Source organism: Tamandua tetradactyla, chromosome 5 (genome assembly GCF_023851605.1).
Source record: "Tamandua tetradactyla isolate mTamTet1 chromosome 5, mTamTet1.pri, whole genome shotgun sequence".
Lineage (NCBI taxonomy): Eukaryota > Metazoa > Chordata > Mammalia > Pilosa > Myrmecophagidae > Tamandua > Tamandua tetradactyla.
In genome coordinates this window covers 163,240,082-163,260,489 of record NC_135331.1, presented here as the reverse complement: position 1 = coordinate 163,260,489, position 20,408 = coordinate 163,240,082, and the positions used below count along the sequence as shown (strand labels likewise).

At 42.5% G+C, this 20,408-nt stretch overlaps 1 protein-coding gene across 5 annotated transcripts in view; it reads left to right on the top strand.

Annotated features, from left to right (window-relative positions):
• Window positions 1–11,823, top strand: part of PREP (prolyl endopeptidase) — a 166,554-nt gene extending 154,731 nt beyond the window's left edge. For 4 of the 5 annotated variants that reach the window (XM_077162524.1, XM_077162523.1, XM_077162522.1 and 1 more), the window contains 3 exons: window positions 4,461–4,592; window positions 7,671–7,827; window positions 11,088–11,823. In XM_077162524.1, the coding sequence (XP_077018639.1) occupies window positions 4,461–4,592; window positions 7,671–7,827; window positions 11,088–11,382 (584 nt within the window). In that variant the 3' untranslated portion in view covers window positions 11,383–11,823. Of the gene's footprint in view, window positions 1–4,460; window positions 4,593–5,210; window positions 7,647–7,670; window positions 7,828–11,087 lie in introns of those variants that run through there. The other variant, XM_077162526.1, reaches the window with a different exon arrangement.
• The last annotated feature ends 8,585 nt before the right edge of the window (window positions 11,824–20,408 follow it).

Below are 20,408 nucleotides of genomic sequence, written 5' to 3'. Positions count from 1 at the left end.
CCACCTCACGTGTGTACATCTACTTGTTCTATACCCACATGTGAGCCCAAAGGCTCTGGCTTTCTGCATCAAATCAAATCAGCCTTGATGAGGGTAGGTCTCTGTAGAGATTTTCATAAAGACTCTTTCTGTTAGGTGGTAGATGTCACGATGCAGGAAAGGCCCAGGCCTGACCCCTGGCCGTCCAACCTGCACATCAGACAGTAATCTACGTTAGCAGGCGGGAGTTCTGCTGATGAACTAACAGGACAGGTAGGGCTCCTGGCTGGCCTGCCTCCACTGAGTTAACTCTTGCCCATTTTCATGCCCAAAAGCTTTTTTCAGTTGTCATTATAATTGAAACCATATAGTTAATTGCAAATTTTGACCCAATTACACTAACATCATATTGCCAAGCTGTAATATTAGCCAAGCTGTAATAGTAACAGTTGGCTGAAGAAAGGAGAATAAGTAAGGATAAAGTCTCCGCATTTATGTTTATGTCCCAAATTTGTTTGCTAGGTCTCACCCCTTGACTCGCCGTGATTTCTGATTTAAAACGGATGTGGCACATGTACTCACAGGTGTGCCCCGATGGGCAGATTCTGACCCCATGCCCTCCCTGACAGTTCCAGGATTCTCCTCCATAAAGACCCTCTGGTCGTCATTGGTAAAGATGCCTAAGGCCCTGGTTGACTCTCTTTTTCTAACCTCGGTGTTAATTAGAACCAGTGGATTATACAGAATTCCTGGGAAGGAGAAGAGATTGGAGCTTGAAATGGGCTAAAAGTAGACTCTGTGTTTAGACTCATTCAGAAACTTTCTCAGCATTTAGGCAGAAAAAGGACTGGAAGTGGACTGAACATTTGCTAAATCTAAATTCCACTCTGTTAATTGAGTTTAATGTAGCTTTATAACCAAAGTGTTATTATTGCTTGAAACCAAGTAATCCTAGCTGTTCCAATTCATTGATCATTTCTTATGAAAATCTTAACATTTGTTTTGATGTGAAAAAAATTTCTTCGGTAGCAGTGCTCTGCCTTTAATTGAATTTCTGCAGAAGTGGTTACTCTCAGATATCTAATTAGATCTGTGTCTGCCTTTTGTTGATCTCATAGGGAGTTGTGTCACGCCCTTTGTAGGTGTGCCTTTATCCGCTACAGAGTTTTAGGTGTTCCAAGACCCTGTAAATCTTTCTGTCTTTGTGTTACTCCTTGTCTGATTTTATGCATTGGAGTGACTTAGGGATGGGAAGGCCCGGATTCTCTGGAAAGACATTTGAGCTCTTCTTTCATTCAAGAATTCAGAAAACATCATGTGAAGCTCTGCTATAGCACTTCCTCACTGCCTCCTTCCTATTTATTCTTTGAATAGCCTGAGTTTCCCCTGTCCTCCTCTGTGCCTGGGGAGCAGGGTAGGAGGTACCTGCCTGCTGCCTTCTCTCCCTGGAGGTGCGTCCACCTCACTTACAGGCTGGGGTGGGGGCTGGGTGTCCTCTGAAACAGGTTCTGAGGAGTTTCTCCAGACCAAAGGCAAGACCATCAAACCTTGTGAAGGATCCGAAAGTTTGTAAAGGAGCCAGAGAGCATGAGTTGTAGGTGAAGCTCCAGGATTCCAAACTTTAGTTTTGGGTTCAGAAAACATTCACTGGGAAAGGAAAGGAAAAGTTTGTATGTTTCAACACAGAGCAAGGAGGTAGGACTGTCCTTTGTCACACAGCTTTCAGAGTCATATTTTTATGGTAGAAAATTCTCCCTCAAAGTGAATGAGTGCAGTTGGTGGCAGGAGGTCAGATAGAGGACAGAAGAGAGAGGAATTAGAGATAATATGCACAGCTTTTTTCTTTTTCCAGTATCAAAAAGGCTACCTGTTAACCAACATTATGGGAAGAAAGGCAGAAAACAAGCATACTAAACCTCCCCTTCCAGCCCTTCTTAGCTACACTCCTACCTTCTCATAATACCTGAATTTGCAGTGCAGTACATTCACTTTGCCCTGTTTAAAAAAAGCCCAAGTCTTAAAAAGTCTGGGTACAGAAGACATTAATGGCAGTCCACAGATCAGACTCCAGCTTGGAACGCGTGGCCACTTGGCTCAGAGATTCTGCAGGGCCCTTGGCAATGAATGGGCTCTTTGTTCTGTGGACTCTCCTGCAAACATTTGTAAAAATGGACTTGAACAATGGCTGCTTGCAGAACCTTTCCCCCCTCCACAAATGAACAACTTTCTTTGTTTAATACTACATTATTGGAAATACATGTTCTTGCCTCATCAGAGAACAATCTCCTTTGATACCCAACGTAAGGGGTAAAATACTTAATTTGAAAGAAAAGCAATCCCAAAAAGTAGTAATAATAATTTGACATATAGAGGTCTAAGCCAAAAAAGATGTTACACACAGAAGCCAGCTTGGAGAAGGGGTCTCTGATCATGTCTCGTCTCCTATCTTGAGGGAAGCAGCTTGGAACTCTGAACTGTTAGCCAAAAAATGTGATCTAGTTGGTTAAATAAAAACTCGGAGAAACAAAAAAATCATGAACTTAGAAATAAACAGATAATACACATACAAATCTCCCCACTGACATGTGAGGAACATGCTAATTGGAGCATTTGGATTCAGAGGATTATGTCTCTCTTCATCCTTCTTTTTTTTTTCCTTCCTCAGAGTAGTTGGGGAAATGACATCAAGGAGTAACACTCTTGAGTCTTAGATCCATCAGGGGACAAAGTCATCACATTTCTGGTACCCGTAACATTTCACCAGAGAGAAAAAAATTGCAGTCAGATAGAGACTACCCAGCATGCACTAGGAAAGCTTGCTGGGCTGAGTAAAAGCAAATGGCCCTTGACTCACCGGGCAGGAGGACGTGCTGTGGGATCTCAAGCCTATCCAGCTAAGGGGTTTGTCTGCTGCATGGCTAAGGGAGGTCCGGGTGTATGTGGGGGAGATTGCTGTAGTAAGACAAGGCAAAAGCACCTGACAGAGTTCCAGGGCACCCCTGGTGTGGCTGCTGACCAAAGCCAAGAGGGACGGAACACTTCCCTGGGCTGGGTGGCCGTGTCCTTAGGAGCATGAGCTGGTTGAAATCCCCCCTCCCTTCAAGGTGCTTTTGGCTCCAGCCGTCTGGGCTTTGGTCGGGTAGGCCACTGATGCAGAAGGGGCAGCTGGACCCTCTGGGCCTCGGGCTTTCTGCCCTGGGGTCCTTAGGAAGCCTGGTCTTACTTTGACAGATTAGAGCTTTGACTAGAATTTAGGGGCAAAATTTCTGGTCAGCAGGTATGTGAATAGTCCTTCTCATTGTTTAAAAAAAAAGATTGTAGTTTTCAGATTCAGTCCTGGGGGTGGGATGGGATGGGTTGAGATGGGGTGGGGGAAGGAGCAGGGGATTCCGAGGGAGGAGTGTTTATTCTTTTAACACTCTGGCCTTTATCCCCCTACCCTTTGAAGAAAACTAGGCGAAAGGAGAATAAATCAATGGTAGGCACCAGGATTCAGAGTATAGCATTTTGCTCAGTCTTTCAAAGGAACAGTAGGAAGTCAAATTTATAAGAAAAGGCAAAGACACTGAGAAAGGCGTGTCTTAGTAGTAATTCCCTGACCTGGACCTTAGTAGGTCCAGGTCAGGGAATTAGATTGCTATGAGTCCTAAGGGAGCTGGTAGGCAGGACCCAAGGATTGGTTTATTGCCTGGAGGAAAAGTTGGCAGCGGCAGAGACAATTAGAGGTGGTGGTGGTAATGGCAGGGATGGGGTAGAGAGTGGATGGTTGGAGAAGATGGAAGCAGGGTATAAGAACAAAAATCCTTCGGTTCTGAGGACTTGTTTGGTGGGTGGATCCCTGACTTAGGTTTGGTCACTGTGCCCTGTTCTCTTAACTTCCATGCTTTCCAAGGAAAAGAGATGTCTAAATCCTAACGTCCTGTCCTCTTCCAAATGTCTTGCCCAATTCACTCGGTGAACCTTCTAAACAACTCTTTGCCTCTCTATTCACCTGAAAATTCTGTGGCTAGGAAAAGGCAGTTTTCCCTTTGACAGACAAATGTATGAGGGCTGCTGAGAAGATGTGGAAAAAGTAGGACTGGTCAGCCTCTTCCTTTTCCACCACCCACCTCACGCCCTCCCTCAAAATACAAAAGAACTAAGCCGAGGTTCTTTTTGATGGCACACTTTCATACTTTGATTTTCACGCTTCTTTGACATAACAGTTCATCCATTCTCTTTGGACCATTTGCCCAAAGGTTTTTGGAAAATTACCAATCCAGCATATGAATTAGAAATTGTGGCAGTAATGGTGGATTTCCACAGCGTATAACAAAAGAGAGACATTTTAAAAATAGGTTATTAGCTTATTCTCTTTAAATTGTTTAGGTTAATCAACAGTTGAAATGGTTGCCCTGTCATCTTTTAAACCCCTTTTAGGTTAAGCTGTTATGTTTTGAATAGTTTTCTGCCTAACTGTCTTTCTCTTTGGCACGTTGTAGGTGGTATCTTGGCCAACAAACAGAACTGCTTTGATGATTTTCAGTGTGCTGCTGAGTATCTCATAAAGGAAGGTTACACGGCTCCCAAGAGGCTGACGATTAATGGAGGCTCGAATGGAGGTCTCCTAGTGGGTGAGAACTGGGTTTTGTTCATTGTATTTACTGGTGAACCTTCTTGGAGCTTTCAGAGAATGCTCCCAGCAGCTCTTGATTTACTTTGGCTCACACATGGGAGCAGTGGTCAAAGAAGGCAAAATTCATATGTATTTAAGTAGCTGATAAATGACATTTAAAGAAACAGCTGCACCCACCTCATACTAACTTAACTCATGACAGCTAGAACAGCTGTCCCCACCTCTTGGTCCTATTTCCCTGCTCTGAGCTCTTCTCCTCTCCACTCTGAAGGCTGGACTGAGTCCACAGGTGTCCAAGGTTCGTACAGCACAGGATGAGCCCATAACACTCTCGATTGTGTTATTTTGGGACCTAGTAAGATGTGATCATCCTGAGACATTGTTTGAGTACCTATGCCTTGTGGTGCCACATGCTGTGGAGAGAAAGGAATAGGTTATGAAGGAGAATGAGCAAAGATAGATCATTCACAGTTAAATAGAAGTGCAGGAATTCACAGTTAAGTTCACACTCACTGAGCCCCTGGTATGGCCAGCCCGGGACTAAGCCCTGGCACACACACACTCTTACTGGATGTGCATGCAGCTTTGTGAGGCGAGATCCTTATGCCTGTTACAGAGGAGAAGAGTGGAGCACAGCAGAGATCAGGCAGCATGCCCACTGTTGCACAACTGGAAAATGGTGAGGCTGGGATTTGAGCTTATCGGCATGGTTTCAGATACTTCTCTTTTAGCCTCTATGTGGCAGTATCTCTAGGTAGCTTTTCCTGATTTTGATAGGTAAGAAACTTTTCCTTTACTTTCTTCCTTTCAATAGCACTTAACATTGTAATGAACATTTTATGGTGAGCCTGAATGCTACTTGCTGGGTCCTACCACCAGTGTCATTAGGATATGAAGAACCATCGTACATAGGCAGAATAGCACATGTAGACTCAACTTTAAAAACATGACAGTTTTCAGAGTTGATAACCCACTGTTTCTGGCGATGAATCGCACTTTCATTCAGTTATCCTGTCTTTGAAACATGCTGAGTCATGGCAAAAGCTGACTTCCTGTTCTTACTCTTATTACCCCCAATGAAGATAGTCTTGAAAAAAACCTTTTCCCATGTAGATAAAATGCAGATGGACACAGTAATTTGTTTAAATTTGTAAAGGATATTGATGAAAATCTTAAAGACTAAATAATAAAAAATTTGATCCATTCATTCAACAAATATTTATGAAGCCCCAAGATGCAAGCATTATTGTAGATGCTAGACATATGTCGGCACACAGACCACATCTCTGCCTTCGTGGAGATTTCATCCTAGTCAAAGGAAGCAGATGGTAAACCAGAGGCCTTGGGGCCAGTATGGGCTCAGCATCTTCAGTAACAGTGGGGAGGCAGCGTGGCTGGGACACAGTGAGCCAGGGAGAGTGTCAGGAGAGCTGACGGGTAGCTGGAAACAAAAGCAGCTGGACCTTGTGGTCATTCAAAAGAACTTGCTTTCCTCTGTGTGAAATGAGATGCCTTTGGAGGGTGTTGAGCAGAGAAGTGCCCTAGTTTGACTTACCTTTCAAGAGGATCACACTGCCTATGTTATTATGTAGATGGAAAGGGAGACGGGACAGAAAAGCAGGTGACCAGTTAGAAAGCTTCTTCAGTGGTCCCAGTGAGAGACACGTAGCTTGGACCTGGGTCATGGCAGTGAACATAGTGGTTGGATTCTGGATAAATTTTGAATTTGAGCCAATTTATGTTGCATATCGATTATATATGAAGTAGAAGAGAAAAAGAAGAACTAAAGAGGAACCAGATTTAATAGGAATGGACATTGAAAATACCATCTGATTTCAATAATGGGGGAATTGTGTTGCAATTTACTAGTTCATCAAATAACACCATCATATTTTTGAAGTTTTATAATCAGCAATTGGTTTCTGCCAGTTGATATGCCAGACCCCATAAGAAACCCACAGAGATGGACTCTCTGTGCTCCCCAAAAAGACCCCACGCTCAGCCCCAGCTCCTCTGCCTAGCCGGCCTCGGGCCCTCCGGCTCTTTCCAACACTGCCCAGCCTCTTTATGCCCACCTTGGTCAGATGAGAATATAGCTGGAAAGAGAGGAAGCAGGGAGAGTGAAGGAGCCTAAAGAAGAAAAGTAAGGCAAAATATATAATGAGAACAGTGTTTCTCGAAGTGACATCTGACTCATCTGTTCAAGAGGTACCTGGTACTTAATTTTTAAAGTACAGATTCCCAAGCAAGGGAATCAGGCTCTGCAGGGGTAGGGATCAGGAGTCAGTATTTAATAACCTCTGAAGTCAGAATGGGGTGCGGAAGGACTGTTGTTTTTTTTTCCAGAAGCAAAAAACTGTCCAGAGCCTTTGGCTGACACCTGGTTGTGCCAACTTTGAAGTTCCTTCTTCCCAGAGTCCTCCTGACTGCCCTGCCCAGGGTTGGGGATCCCTGCTCCCCTCTTCTGCAGCATCTGAACTGTCTCAGCAGTAGCAATGGCCACCTTAAGTTACAATTGCTTTTTTGTCTCCCCCATTTAATTTAGTCTTATTCACAGATATATCCCTAAATCTAATGTCATGCATATCACAGATGGTCAATAAATATTTGTTGAATGATCAAAAAAAAAAGTTTAATTATACAAAGAAGAGAATTGAAAAAAAAAAAAAAAGGACAAGAAGGTGTCCTAATGTATTTGGAGCCCCGAGCACTCTGTTCTGCCTTGGGTTTGTCCTGAAACCTGAACAAATCCCTTAATCCTCCTCTTTGCTTGTGAAAGCAGGTGGGGAGGGGAGTTGGGGAACACAGGTTTTTCTGGACCTTTTCAAATAACACTCCCTCATTGAAATTCACTCTGAGGAGTAAATCTCTATGACAGATGAGACTATCCCATTCCTTGAATATATTGGAAGTGAAAAACTTGTGGACCACTGTGATTTGTGATGATTCCTGGCTGTGCGCTAAGGAAAAAGGCAACTAGGATTCTGGAAATGTTTTCATGTTTTTTAATTTTGTTTCTGCTTCTTCAGATATTTAATGAATGGACTGCCTCCCTATTCTTTCTCTTGGTTTCTAGCTGCTTGTGCAAATCAGCGTCCTGACCTCTTTGGTTGTGTCATTGCCCAAGTTGGAGTAATGGACATGCTGAAGTTTCATAAATACACCATCGGTCACGCCTGGACCACTGATTATGGGTGCTCGGACAGCAGGCAACACTTTGAATGGCTTATCAAGTAAGGTTCTCATTCATTTTGACAAAGATATGTTATCAGTGGTTTGATTTCCTAATATCGAACAGGGTAAGTGATTCTTTTCTCCAGGGGAAAGTAGTTCACTTTGAAAGCTATTACATTTACATGCCCAAATAGCCTCCTTCACACATACTGCTAATAGTTGAATTTTTGAAGAAGCTAGAGTTCACATTAACGTAGGGATATGTTCTAGTTTGCTAGCTGCCAGAATGCAATATACCAGAAATGGAATGGCTTATAAAAGGGAAATTTAAGGAGTTACTAGCTTACAGTTCTAAGGCCAAGAAAATGTCCCAATTAAGTCTATAGAAATGTCCAATCTAAGGCATCCAGAGAACGATACCTTGGTTCAAGAAGGCTGATGAAGTTCAGGGTTTCTCTCTCAAGTGAGAAGGCACATGGTGAAGACAGTCAGGGCTTCTCTCTGAGCTGGAAGGGCACATGGCGAACATGGCGTCATCTCCTAGCTTTCTCTCCTGGCTTCTGATTTCATGAAGCTCCCTGGGAGTTGTTTTCCTTCTTCGTCTCCAAAGGTCCCTGGCTGGTGGACTCTCCTTCTCATGGTGCTGCAGCATTCTCTGCTCTCTCCAAATCTCTTTCATTCTCCAAAATGTTTCCTCTTTTATAGGTTTCCGGAAACTTATCAAGATCCACCCAAATGGGTGGAGACATGTCGTCACCTAATCCAGCTTACCAGCCACTCATGATTAAATCACATCTCCGGGGAGATGATCTGATTACAGTTGGAAACATATAATATTGAATAGGGATTATTCTGCCTTTATGAAATGGGATTTTGATTAAAACATGGCTTTTCTAGGGTCCATACATCCTTTCAAACCAGCACAGGATATATACACTTAAGAGGATAAGTGCTATTTATAATTCATTTTGAAATATTGGGTTAACTGTGTATCCCAGAACTGTGATGGTCAGCCTGGTAGAACAGCAGCAGGTTAGGAGGCTGCTGTGAAATGAGCAGACAGCTCAGTCCTGCCCTTGTTAGAGCTAGAAAGGACCTTACAGGGAGCTACGCAAGCCGAGCACCCCTGCAGTATGTTCCAGGAAGCCCCATCCTGAATATTAAAAAGTGTCACCCACCTCCACCCTTCCCCTCTCCCCATAAAAGAAAAGAGACCTGGATTTCCAAGTTTGGAAATAGCGGGTTCAATGAAACCTAACAAATTTCTTTCTACTGAATCTTTACAATATAAATGTGGCACATGAATTTCCAAGTGAGAGCGTTATTAGTAGGTGGGGCTTTCCAAACTTGTTTCCCCACAGAACTAACCCTTATTTTGCAAAGCATCTCGAGGACTAAGGTTAATCAGGAGACACTTTGAAATGAGATTAGATCAGATGCATTGCAACTCCCCATTTTATATGTTGAGAAACCAGGTCTCAGAATGTCACAGCCTTGACTTAATGAACTGAGCAAAATTTTTACTGTTTTTCTTCTATTTAACCTTCAAAATAAAACTATTAAAATATTTGATCATGTTCATTAATACTGACTACATCAAAAAACTCAACACCTGTTTTAATTTGCTAATGGTGACCGAATGCAATGGATTAGTTTTTATAAAGGGGATTTATTAAGTTACAAGTTACAACTCTAAGGCCATGAAAATGTCCAAATTAAGGCACCCAACAAGAGGATGCCTTCTCGGAAGAAAAGCCAATTTTCTCTCTCTGGGGTTTCTCTGTGACCTGGGAAGGCACATGGTGACATCTCCTGTCCTTCCCTTCCAACTTCTGGCATCTTCTGTGCCTCCCGACGTCTGTGTCTGCGCTTTCTCCAAAATGTTTCCCTGTATCAGCTCCTTTAAGGACTCCAATAAACTAATAAAGACATAACTTTAAATGGGCAGTCCCAGGCCTCCATGGAGATAGTCTAGTCCATAGTTCCTGCCCACAACTGGGTATGTCACATCTCCATGGAAACAACCCTCCCATACCCTCATGAGGTTTCCACACACACACCCCCTCCCTACCCACCCCCCATACAATAGGTCTGCTCCCACAAACTTGGATTAGGATTAGAAGAACATGGCGTTTCTGGGGTACATAACTATTTCAAACCAGCATACCACCCACACTGATAAATGTAAAGATAAAATTTCTGGGAATTTCTCTTACTTACTTAACCATCAATCACAGTTCAGTTTGACTCTACTTTTATTCTTGAAACCCTTCTTACTAACCTACCCTGGAAACTTACCTTGTACTTTTTAGCTGAGAAGGGGCCTCCTCAGCTAACTTTCTCTCCATTGGCCAAAGGCAATTCCTTTCTCTGCTGGACTGTGAGAGCCACAGAAGCTCTGCAGCCCAGCCCAGGTGCCCTGATTTACAGACAAGCACTGAGACCCAGGGAGGACACCTGCTCTTAGTCAGATTCCAAAGTTGAACCTGGAATAAAGACTTCAAAAGGGCAAATCCTGTTGTACAGTGATTTTAAAATTCTTCATCAAATGAAAGGCTTACACAGGGTGGCTTAAAAAGACAATCAACGTGGAATTGTAACCCATATCAAACTCTGAAATCTGTTCTACAACTAATCGTTGCACTGCGCTTTGAAATGTATTGCTGTTTTGTATATATGTTATTTTTCACAAAAAAAGAAAAAAAAAGTCGATTGTGATGATAAAAAAAGTATGTGTTCCTTCTAGACTCTTATGTTCTGGAGCAGCTAGAAGGAAAAATCTGAGAGGATGGTGTGGTAGCCCACAGCCCATGACGAACTCGGGGATCTGTCCTGTTACTACTTCTTAAAGAGTACTTTGAAAACTATTGCTTTTTTCTTTCTTTGCTTTGTATATATGTTTTATTATACGATTTAAAAACTTAAAATAAAAAAAAAGACAGTCAAGTCTACTTGGTGCCAGGTGAAAAAGTACATGTAGATATTATGAAAATATTCATCTCAACATAGTAAGTGTGCATGTACTTTTGATTATTTTAAGAGCCTTGTGAGTTTCTTTCTTACCCAGTTTTCTGAAGTTGGAGCTGAGTGAGTTGCCCAGCTCTCCAGTTTCCAGTAGCCCTTGCTGGATATGTCCAAACCACAGTATGGGCACAGTCTGTAGTGGTTGCTCGAGTGCTGGTTAGCTTCCGTCTTGTTCCCAGGGCACTTACGCTGGGAAACCACATAGGTCACTGAGCCACACCAGTGTTCCCGAGTAACTTAGTTAATGCCTCTGCTTCTGATAATCCAGCCTTACGGAAGCACCTTTGCCTTTCAGATATTCTCCCCTGCATAACGTCAAGTTACCGGAAGCCGATGACATCCAGTATCCGTCCATGCTGCTCCTCACGGCCGACCATGATGACCGCGTGGTCCCGCTGCACTCCCTGAAGTTCATTGCCACCCTTCAGTACGTCGTGGGCCGGAGCCGGAAGCAGCTCAACCCACTCCTCATCCACGTGGACACCAAGGCAGGCCACGGGGCGGGGAAGCCCACGGCCAAGGTGATAGAGGAAGTCTCAGATATGTTTGCCTTCATAGCACGGTGTCTGAGCATCGACTGGATCCAGTAAGCAGGACCCCTCGTTCCCTCCTGACAGCCGCAGAAAACCGCAAGGGCTTTCTCTCCGTTACAACCTAGAAACCACTGGGCATGATACTTTTACCCACATGAACGCTGCACTCACAGGCTGCGGTGGAACCAAACTGCCGTGGGGATTTTATCTTTTTTAGACTTCTCCTTTTTAGCAAGCCCTTGGAGTTACTTTTTCCATCCTGTCCAGGCACATGGTTTAAAAAAAAAGGCATGTTCGGATAAATACCTAAATGGCAGCCAACATGTTGTGAATGCTAGATCGCTGAATTTAAAGAGTCATAGTCGGGCATACTTCATATATAAAACACCTCAATGAAATTTGCTTCAATAACCATAACCTATATATCTTTAAATGTGAGACTGTTCTCATTAAAGAAAAAGACTTCTTTGCAACAATAATAAATGTTATTTAAGAACGGGAGACTTTATTTCTGGTTCCTTTGCATGGAGGGGCAACTCGAGAAGTGTGGTCACCCTGCACCATGGCACTTTTCTGTGCAAACGCAGCCTTCCTCCCTTCTGCAGCAAGTTAGCTTGCAAATAATTAAGTCATGGAATGTTAGCCCTGAAAAGCAGTTGAGTTCATCCATTCCAGCTCCCATGTTTCTAAGTGATGAAGCTGTTGGAAGGGATTCACTGCCCTGTACGTTCACAGCTTACTTAGGTGATAACCTGATGTGGGGCCCTTTGGTTTGGATGCCTCCTTTTCAAATGCAGTGGACTGAACCATTCATACTTTACGTATTTGTCTACCAATTTTGTTACAAAGTATTCCTGGAAAATTGGAGTGCTTTGTATATGAAACTAAGAGACCATCTATTTGGATAAGTGAACTATCCAAACAGATAAATGGATCCCAACTTTTTTTTTTCATTTGTTGTTTTTTTGGGTGTATGGTCTGGGGAGCCAAACCTGGGTCTCCAGCATGGCAGGCGAGAACTCTGCCTGATGAGCCACCGTGGCCCGCCCCCAAACTTTTATAACCAGCATTTCCCAAGCAGTTCTCCCCCGTAGACCACTTCTGGAACTAGAAATAGGCATGCTTTAAAAAGGAATTCTGGGTATCAGCAAGTTTTAGAAACCTGTGGGTTGAGGGAAAAAAATCTGTTTTGTTTGTTTGTTTTCATTTTCAGCCACTGGACTTTTCCATTATTCCTTTGAAATGCCAATATGTTCATGGATCTTTCCTCAAACTTCTGTCCCTAAAATGCTTTTTTTGTCAAGGCATATAAAACAGTGTTCCTTTGGGCATCAGATTGGGAAGTGCTGATCTAAGTTATGGGAAGAAAACAATTTCCTCTGCTTTTTGCTTCATCAGCTGTGATGAATAATAATTACATCTATTTTATATGAAGTATCTTAACCTCATATAAATAACTTAGAAGTTAACTTCATCCAGGAACTCGTATGTTTCCAGGTAAGTCCTATTTTCCTTAGCAGACATTAGATGTAGGTGTGCAGAGCCTGAGCTCCAGGTGGAGGTCAGTCACGCCTTGGGTACAAATCCCAACTCTGTCATTTATTAGCTGATGATTATGAGGAATAAAAGGTAATATGTTTATATGTGCCTAGCATATAATTGGCCTCAAATTGTGAGTTCCTTCCCCTAGACTAATCTTCATATCTAGATTTTCACAGGACAGCTGATCCCTCAAACTAAAGGTGGCTTTACCCATTGAGAGTAAGACTGGAGATTGGGCTTCTTTCCAGAGGTCCTCTCTGCTAGGTGCCGCTCTCTTCTGTTTTCTGGGCCCTTCCTCTTCTGCCCTGAGAGATGTTCTCTAATGTTAGACTGGGGTGTTTGAAAAAGAAGAAGAGTTGTACGCATTGCACAGGTGCCCTAACCACCTTGTCACAGGGCCTTTCTGAACACAATGCAGAGCATTTGTTAGCTTATTAAGATGAAGTTAGTCACATATATGACATTTGATATGCACACACCTAGGATACTACAAGTCTTTGCAGTTAGTCATGTTTTATAATTACTTGCATTAAAGCTTAGGCTATTGCCCATAACTGGTGCTGCGAGTTTGAAAAGGCTAAATTTCAATTAAGGAAGGCCATCGCCGATTTCTCCATGCCTGTCTGCTAGTTTTACCAGCCGCAAGGAGTTCCCCAGGACAGACCAGATAGCTAATCCCCTGGAGCAGTGGCAAAGGCTCAAAGCTGTGTTGAGGACAGACTGCAAAGTTGAAAGGGGGCTGTAGAGAGGCAAACAAAGGTTGAATTGTAAAGAGGTGTTCAGGTGAATGCCATGAGGACTGTGAGGCTGATGGATGAGAAACATTTAGCCATGTGATGATGCATCCGTTCCTGTTCCAGCGGCTGGGGATGCAGAGGGAAAGGAGGGTCCTGTTATCCTGAAGTTCCCACTGCAGGGGAAGGAACAGATGACAAGTCATCTTGTCCAGTGTTAACATGTGCCACGCTGTTCTCAGCGCTCCATGTTCATGACTGTGTTTGTCGTCACACATCTTTAGGAAGCACAAGCTACCATTTCCCCATTTCGAAGCAACCCAAGTGACCCAGCCCGGAAGGGAACAGTGTTGGGTGGTAACCTTGGCAGTTGGTGCCCCCGGAGACCCCACTCCTACCTACTAATCCATAATAAAGACAATAAACAAAATATATAGTGTCAGGAATTCGTGAATGCTGTAAAGAAACAAATATCGGGGCAGGTCAGTGGTTCATGACAGGATGCTATTTTAGCTAAGGAGGTCAGAGAGGGCCTCTGAAAATGCATTTGAGCAAAGACCTAACATAGTGAGAACAAACATTGGGCACAGATGGGCAGGGGAGGGCTCTGGGCAGGTGGAAGCCAACCGGGGCATCGTAGGGAGAGCAGAAAGGCCAGGCTGGCTGGAGCAAGGGAGCAAGGCAGAGCTCAGTGGGACGGGACTGAGAGAGTAGCGTGGCCAGCCTAGGTGAAGCCGCCTGAGATACGGAGCCAAGAAAGCACGGAGGGACCCAATAGCTGTGTGGAAAACAGACTAAAGGAGCATGAGAAGAGGGAGTGTAACTTCTGAGCCCCAATCCAGGTTCAATAGTCTTGAAATTAAAAGAATTTAGAGACAAGAGGGCCAGTAGAAATAAGTAGCAGACATTAAAAAGTGAGAGTACACATTAGATAAGTTAATGCAGGCATGCCCAAGGGAGACACGCAATGAGTGGAGTGGGCTAGCTTGTTTTGTAAGAAACTTGGTTTGGTAGCAGGTTTCCATAGATACTAGGTATCTTCTTTGTTCTGGGAAGAGATAGCTAGCAGAGTTCCTGGTTTGTTGTCACATACCTAAAATTTGTCTTTGGGCAAATGGTTAGCAATCTTTACGACCCTATGCTTCCTATTATTAACTAAGTTTGCTTTGGACCTAGAATTTTACAAGCTTTTATGGTTTGGGAAGATTTCAGCAGTTTGGGGAAATTTGGGGGCTCTAGGGAAATTTTTGTTCAGGAAGTTTGCAGCTAAAATTTGCAGTTCTGCATTAGTTCCTTTGAAGCTAGATAAGAAAAAGGGACTTGGAATTGTCAGTTAACTCTTTCAGAGCTGAAAAGGAAACCAGGGACTTAGTTGTCCTATTTTAGCCTGCTTCAGTAGGACCATGTAAAGAGCAGGTCGTTTAAACACCTCTAAAGAATTTGGGGGCTGGGACAGCGGGAACCCACTGTGACGAGGATAATTGACCTGCTACAACATGGGAAAACCTCAAAAACGTTCTGCTAAGTGAAATAAGCTGGACCCAGATGATCACATCCTGTAAGATTCCGTTAGTATGAAATGTCCAGAAATGGCAAACCTAATAAGACGGAAAATAGATGAGTGCTTGTCTGGAGTTTGAGATGGAAGCGAATTAACTGTAATGGGGCATGAGGGAGTTTCAGGGGTGCTGAAAACGGTCTACAACTGGAGGATGGTAATGTTTTGCACAATTGAGTAAATTTTAAAAACATTGAATGAATTGCACACTTAAAATGAGTGGTATTTATGGTAAGGAAATTATACGTCGATAAAGTAATCACAATAAATTTCTGTAGCAAAACGAAGAGAAAAAAAGGAGCAAGTTCATTTGTTCTGGATGAATCCAGAATAGACACCTGGCAAATTGCAATATCAAGTAGGAAAGGCGGGTGACAGAAATGGAGATAAAAGCATGTGTATCTGGTTTGGGCAAGAAGGACAAGGCTATTTTGAGCAGCAGTCCTTGTGTGCACATCACAGGGCAGGGCTGTCCTTCTCGCTCTCTACTGAGTCTGCTCCTATAAATCAGACGTCAGACCTGCCCAGACCATGGCCTGAGAAGAATGCCTTGAATCCATTCCCACTGGCTTCTCTCAGTGCAGAAACTCAGGGGTTCTGCAGGCCCGTGACTGCCACACCTGTAAGGTAGAGAGAAGCATGTTGCAATGCCGGGTAAATGACGAAGAAAGCTATTGTTTTCTCTGCTGATCAAGAGAAAATAATCGCATGTATAACTTGTCTCAGTGGCCATTTATGGGAATGATTAATGCCAAATAATCCCAGGAATTTAAACAAAATATCTTAATGGTAATAAATGATTTCAAAAATTATTTACATTTAACTGGCAATTTAAGCGTCCGGTTCCAAAGTCTTGAAAGCTTTAGGAAGTATGGGAAGAAAGGAGCTTCTAGCCATTTTGAAAAGGAAGGTAAACCAAAGTTTACAAGAAAAGCAAAGCAAAGCCAAAAAGAAGGGAGGGGTTCCCGGAGGGAAAGTAAAGGTCACCATGAAAGACGGCCTGGCAGACTACGGTGGTTATGATGGAGGATAGGTGAGAGGCTAGGAAGAATTTATGTGACATTGTGTCTTCCCCTGGCGTCTTCTTTCTGTTACCCACAATCCCTTTGACATGTAGCACAATTTCCTTTCCTTTCGGTTCTACTGAATGCTACAATCAAAAGTGCAGTATCTTTCTGTTGGTTATTTAACTCCTTGACACTTGGTTGCTAATATGCATAGGAGGAAATTTGGGTCTTCTGCCAAAGGGTTAAAAGCCAGAGCCTTAGTTGCTACTAATTCATAGTAAAAAAAAATCTAATAATGTTGGCATTACTGATTCCATAGCAGCACTCACGAAATTGGAAACAAAGCTCACAACATGACACACACACAAAACTGGGTAGTATTTAAAGCACCATTCAGTAATACAGTCTTACCCAGACCTCACTGAACTACTTCATAACTTGTCAACATAAGCGGTTTGCAGCAAGACTCTGTGTTGCGCACTTAGTTTTAAAATTGTTTTGTCTTAAAGTTGAGTGTGAGCGTGTTAAAAATGCATCGTGAAGAAGATGGCTTATCTCAGAGTGAAAATACTGCGACTAAAAAGCCACTACCAGTTTGATACTTAAAAATTAAATGAACCCTCCAACACCGATGCGGAGGCAGGCAAGCCTCTCTATTATTTCGTTACGAGGTGTGGCATCTCTTGAGTGTGCAGACGGTCTAGTTTATATTTATCAGAATCTTTCTGCCGATGGAGGCAACAGATGGGGGAGGGAAACTCCTTACCTGTTTTAATTGTCTGATTAAAGTTTCTGAGAAACCAATCTCCTTTGTTCTCCTAGGCTGCGTTGGAGCAACTTTAACAGGATTTTGGCAGGTTTCCTTTATGAAGCACTCTCAGCAAACTGCACCAGTTAATTACAGTTTGGTAAATTGTTATGTTAACAATTAGGACATCTGCAGTGTTTTATAAAGCAAGTAATTTAATAAAATCACTATTGTGAGAAAAGGAAAAAAAAAACCATAAGGACTCCTAAATTCTGGAGGAGCTAGTGGCAATTAACATAGAAAACTCTCTGTTACTTGCTCCCCAGCATTCAAACTTTGGACTGAGGTGGGGGTGGGGGGCTGGCTTCCTACAGCATCAGTTTATAACCGAGAAATTAGGATTTAAGGATTGATTTTGATTACTGAATCGCTATATAAATATTCCTTTTTGCTTTCGGGTATATTGGAGTAGACAGAGAAATTTCTGAAATTAAATTATAATCCAGCTGCCTTGACCTCTGACAATGATTGGACAGCCTTTATCTTGTGCCCTTGTGGTTGTAAAAACCTTGTGACTAACCTTCATTTATAGCTATTTATCCAGTTTTCCAACTTTAGAGTGTTGTGATCACTAAAGACAGGAAATAGCAAAATAACTCAAAAGATCAGGTGACAGCAAATGATGAAGCCCCTTTCTCAGTTACCTTCCCTTTCAGAAACTGTCTTCTTGGACTAGGGAGAGGGAATCTTACCCTCTCAGTCAAGACGGAACAGTGATAGAGCTAATGTTAATTAATGTTAATTAATGAAGGGTCTTGGGTCAGCCCAGAACTAACCCACCCCAAGTCCAAAGTTATCTTGATAACCGAGACTGGATCTAACCAAAGTGGGCCCACCTGACATGCGCAGTAGCTTAGACTTTAACCTACAAGTTACCAATACCTCATTATAATACTAAGATTCATACCTACTGTCATATTAAGGCCACCATTTTCATATGTACGTTCTATAACTAAGCATGTAATCAGACTGTGCAAGCCCAATAGTTAGATCGCCTCTAATTACATCATCTGGGTCCACTGTGCTCATTGTCCTAAACCCTGTCCATCTTTTAATTCTATAAAACTGTCAGAATTTCTGCAGTTTGGGGAGACAAATTTTGGGCTGCTAGGCCATCTGCTCCCTACTACACACCTAGTAATAAACTTTTTCTCTCTTCGAAAACCTGGTGTCTCAGGAATTGGTCATTTGGTCACAACGGGGCCAAAGAATCCACTGCTTTTGTCCTGTAACAAATTCCCAGGAGTTGCACAGCCTGAAGATGCAAGAAGTGCCAGCCACTCCCCAGCTCTATCACTGTTTGGTTCTGACTCAGAAGGTAAAATTCCCTCTCACTAGTCCGAGATGGTTGTTAAATGCAAAAAAGTTTTTGGGAGGGAAGATAACTGAGAAAGGGACTTCATCATTTGCTATCACCTGAACTTTTATTTTGCTATTTCCTATGAGGGAAGACACATGGGTGAAGTGGGTTTAAGGCTTACTTGGGGAGGAGAGAAAGCTCAGCATATGGAGCTAAGTATACCAGAAAGTTAGGATTCCAGAAGGGAAATTAGGGAGCAGATATTGAAGACATAGGGTGCCTAACTCTCCCTCTTGCTCTCAGCATCTAAGCCTAGGAAGGCTGCTGCAGCCTCGCCTGTCAGTCATGGCTCTACCCCAAAGCCAAGAACCCTGTCTCTGAGCTCTGATCCAGATGAAAGAGAAACACGTTTAGGTTTTGCAGGCTGAATTAATCCAAACCTGTGGTGAAGGAAAATTATTAGATACTCAGGAAACAGAACACATTCACATATATACTGGCTTCCTTACATATATGTTATTTCAAGTATCATGCATTTTATCCCAAAGTTGTGTATCTTTTTAAAATATTTATTTTGCTGTTACTTTATTTTTTTGTGGGGGTTGGGGGGTGCATGGTCCGGGAATTGAACCCGGGTCTTCCTCATGGAAGGCAAGCATTCTACCACTGAGCCACACATGCAGCCTTATTCTGCTTAATTTTCAATTGTTACACAATGAATGGTGCTTATTTTTAACTGTGAGGTTTGAAAAAATGTAATATGTACAGAATATGTGCTCAAATTGTTTAAAGAGTACCCCGTGCCCTTCATCCAGATTTCCCTAATGCTGATGTCTCCCATGATAGTGGTACAATTATCAAAATCTGGAAACCATCATGACTATAGTACTAATAATTCACACCCCATACTTAAATTTTATCAGTTTTCTCACACATGTCCTTAGTTTCCACCAGGATTCCACGTTGCATTTAGTTGACACGTTGCTTTTTTAAATTGTGAAAAACAACATATATACAAACAATCAGTAAATTTCAAGGCACCCTGCAACAATAAGTTATAGAGCAGATTTCAGAGTTTGGTATGGGTTACAGTCCAAAATTTAAAGTTTTTCCTTCTAGCTGCTCCAAAACACTGGAGACTAAGGGAGATATCATTATAATGCTCAGTAGTCATACTCATTTGTTAAGTCCTATGTTCTCTGTTATAACTCCACTCTCTCCATTGATCTTTCTCCCACTCTTTAGAGGTATTTGGATTATGCCTATTCTAACTTTTTCATGTTGGAAGGGGCTGCCAATAACGTGGGATAGGGGATGGAACTAGTTGATGTCCTGGAGAGGCTGGTCCCTCTGAGTCTCAGGACTTATCTGGCCTAGGAACCCATCTGGATGTTGTAGGTTTCCGGAAAGTAATCACATTACCGGGCAAAGGCCATGGATTCTTTTGCCCTATACACACAATAACCAATTCCTGAGACACTGGGCTTTCAAAGAGAAAAAGAGTTTATTACTAGGCATGTAGTAAGAAAGCAGATGACCTATCAGCACGAAATCTGTCTCCCCGAACTGCAGGAATTCTGATAGTTTAATTAGAGAAAAAGATGAGCAGGGTTTAGGATAATGAGCACAGTGGCCCCAGATGATGTAATTAGAGGTAATCTAATTATTGGGCATGCGCAGATGATGACATGCCTAGTCACAGAATGTATGTAAGAAATTGGCACCCTTAATATGACGATGGGCATGATTTTTAGTATTAAATGAGGTATAAATGATTTGAAGTTTTAAGTCTAAGCTATAGTGTATGTCAGGTGGGCCCATTTTGGTTAGATCCAGTCTTGGTTATCAAGATTGCTTTGGACTTGGGGTGGGTTAGTTCTGGGCTGACCTAAGACCCTTCATTAATAAACATTATGGGTTGTCTTTAGTGATTACAAGGCTCTAAAGTTGAAAAACTGAATAATTGGGTACAAATGAAGATTAATCAGAAGGTTTTTACAATCACAGGGGCAGAAGATAAAGGTTATACAATCATATCAGAGATCAAGGCAGCTGGATTACAATTTAGAAATTTCAGATGTTTCCCTTTGTCTACTCTAATATCCCCAAAAGCAGAAAAGAATATCTATATAAT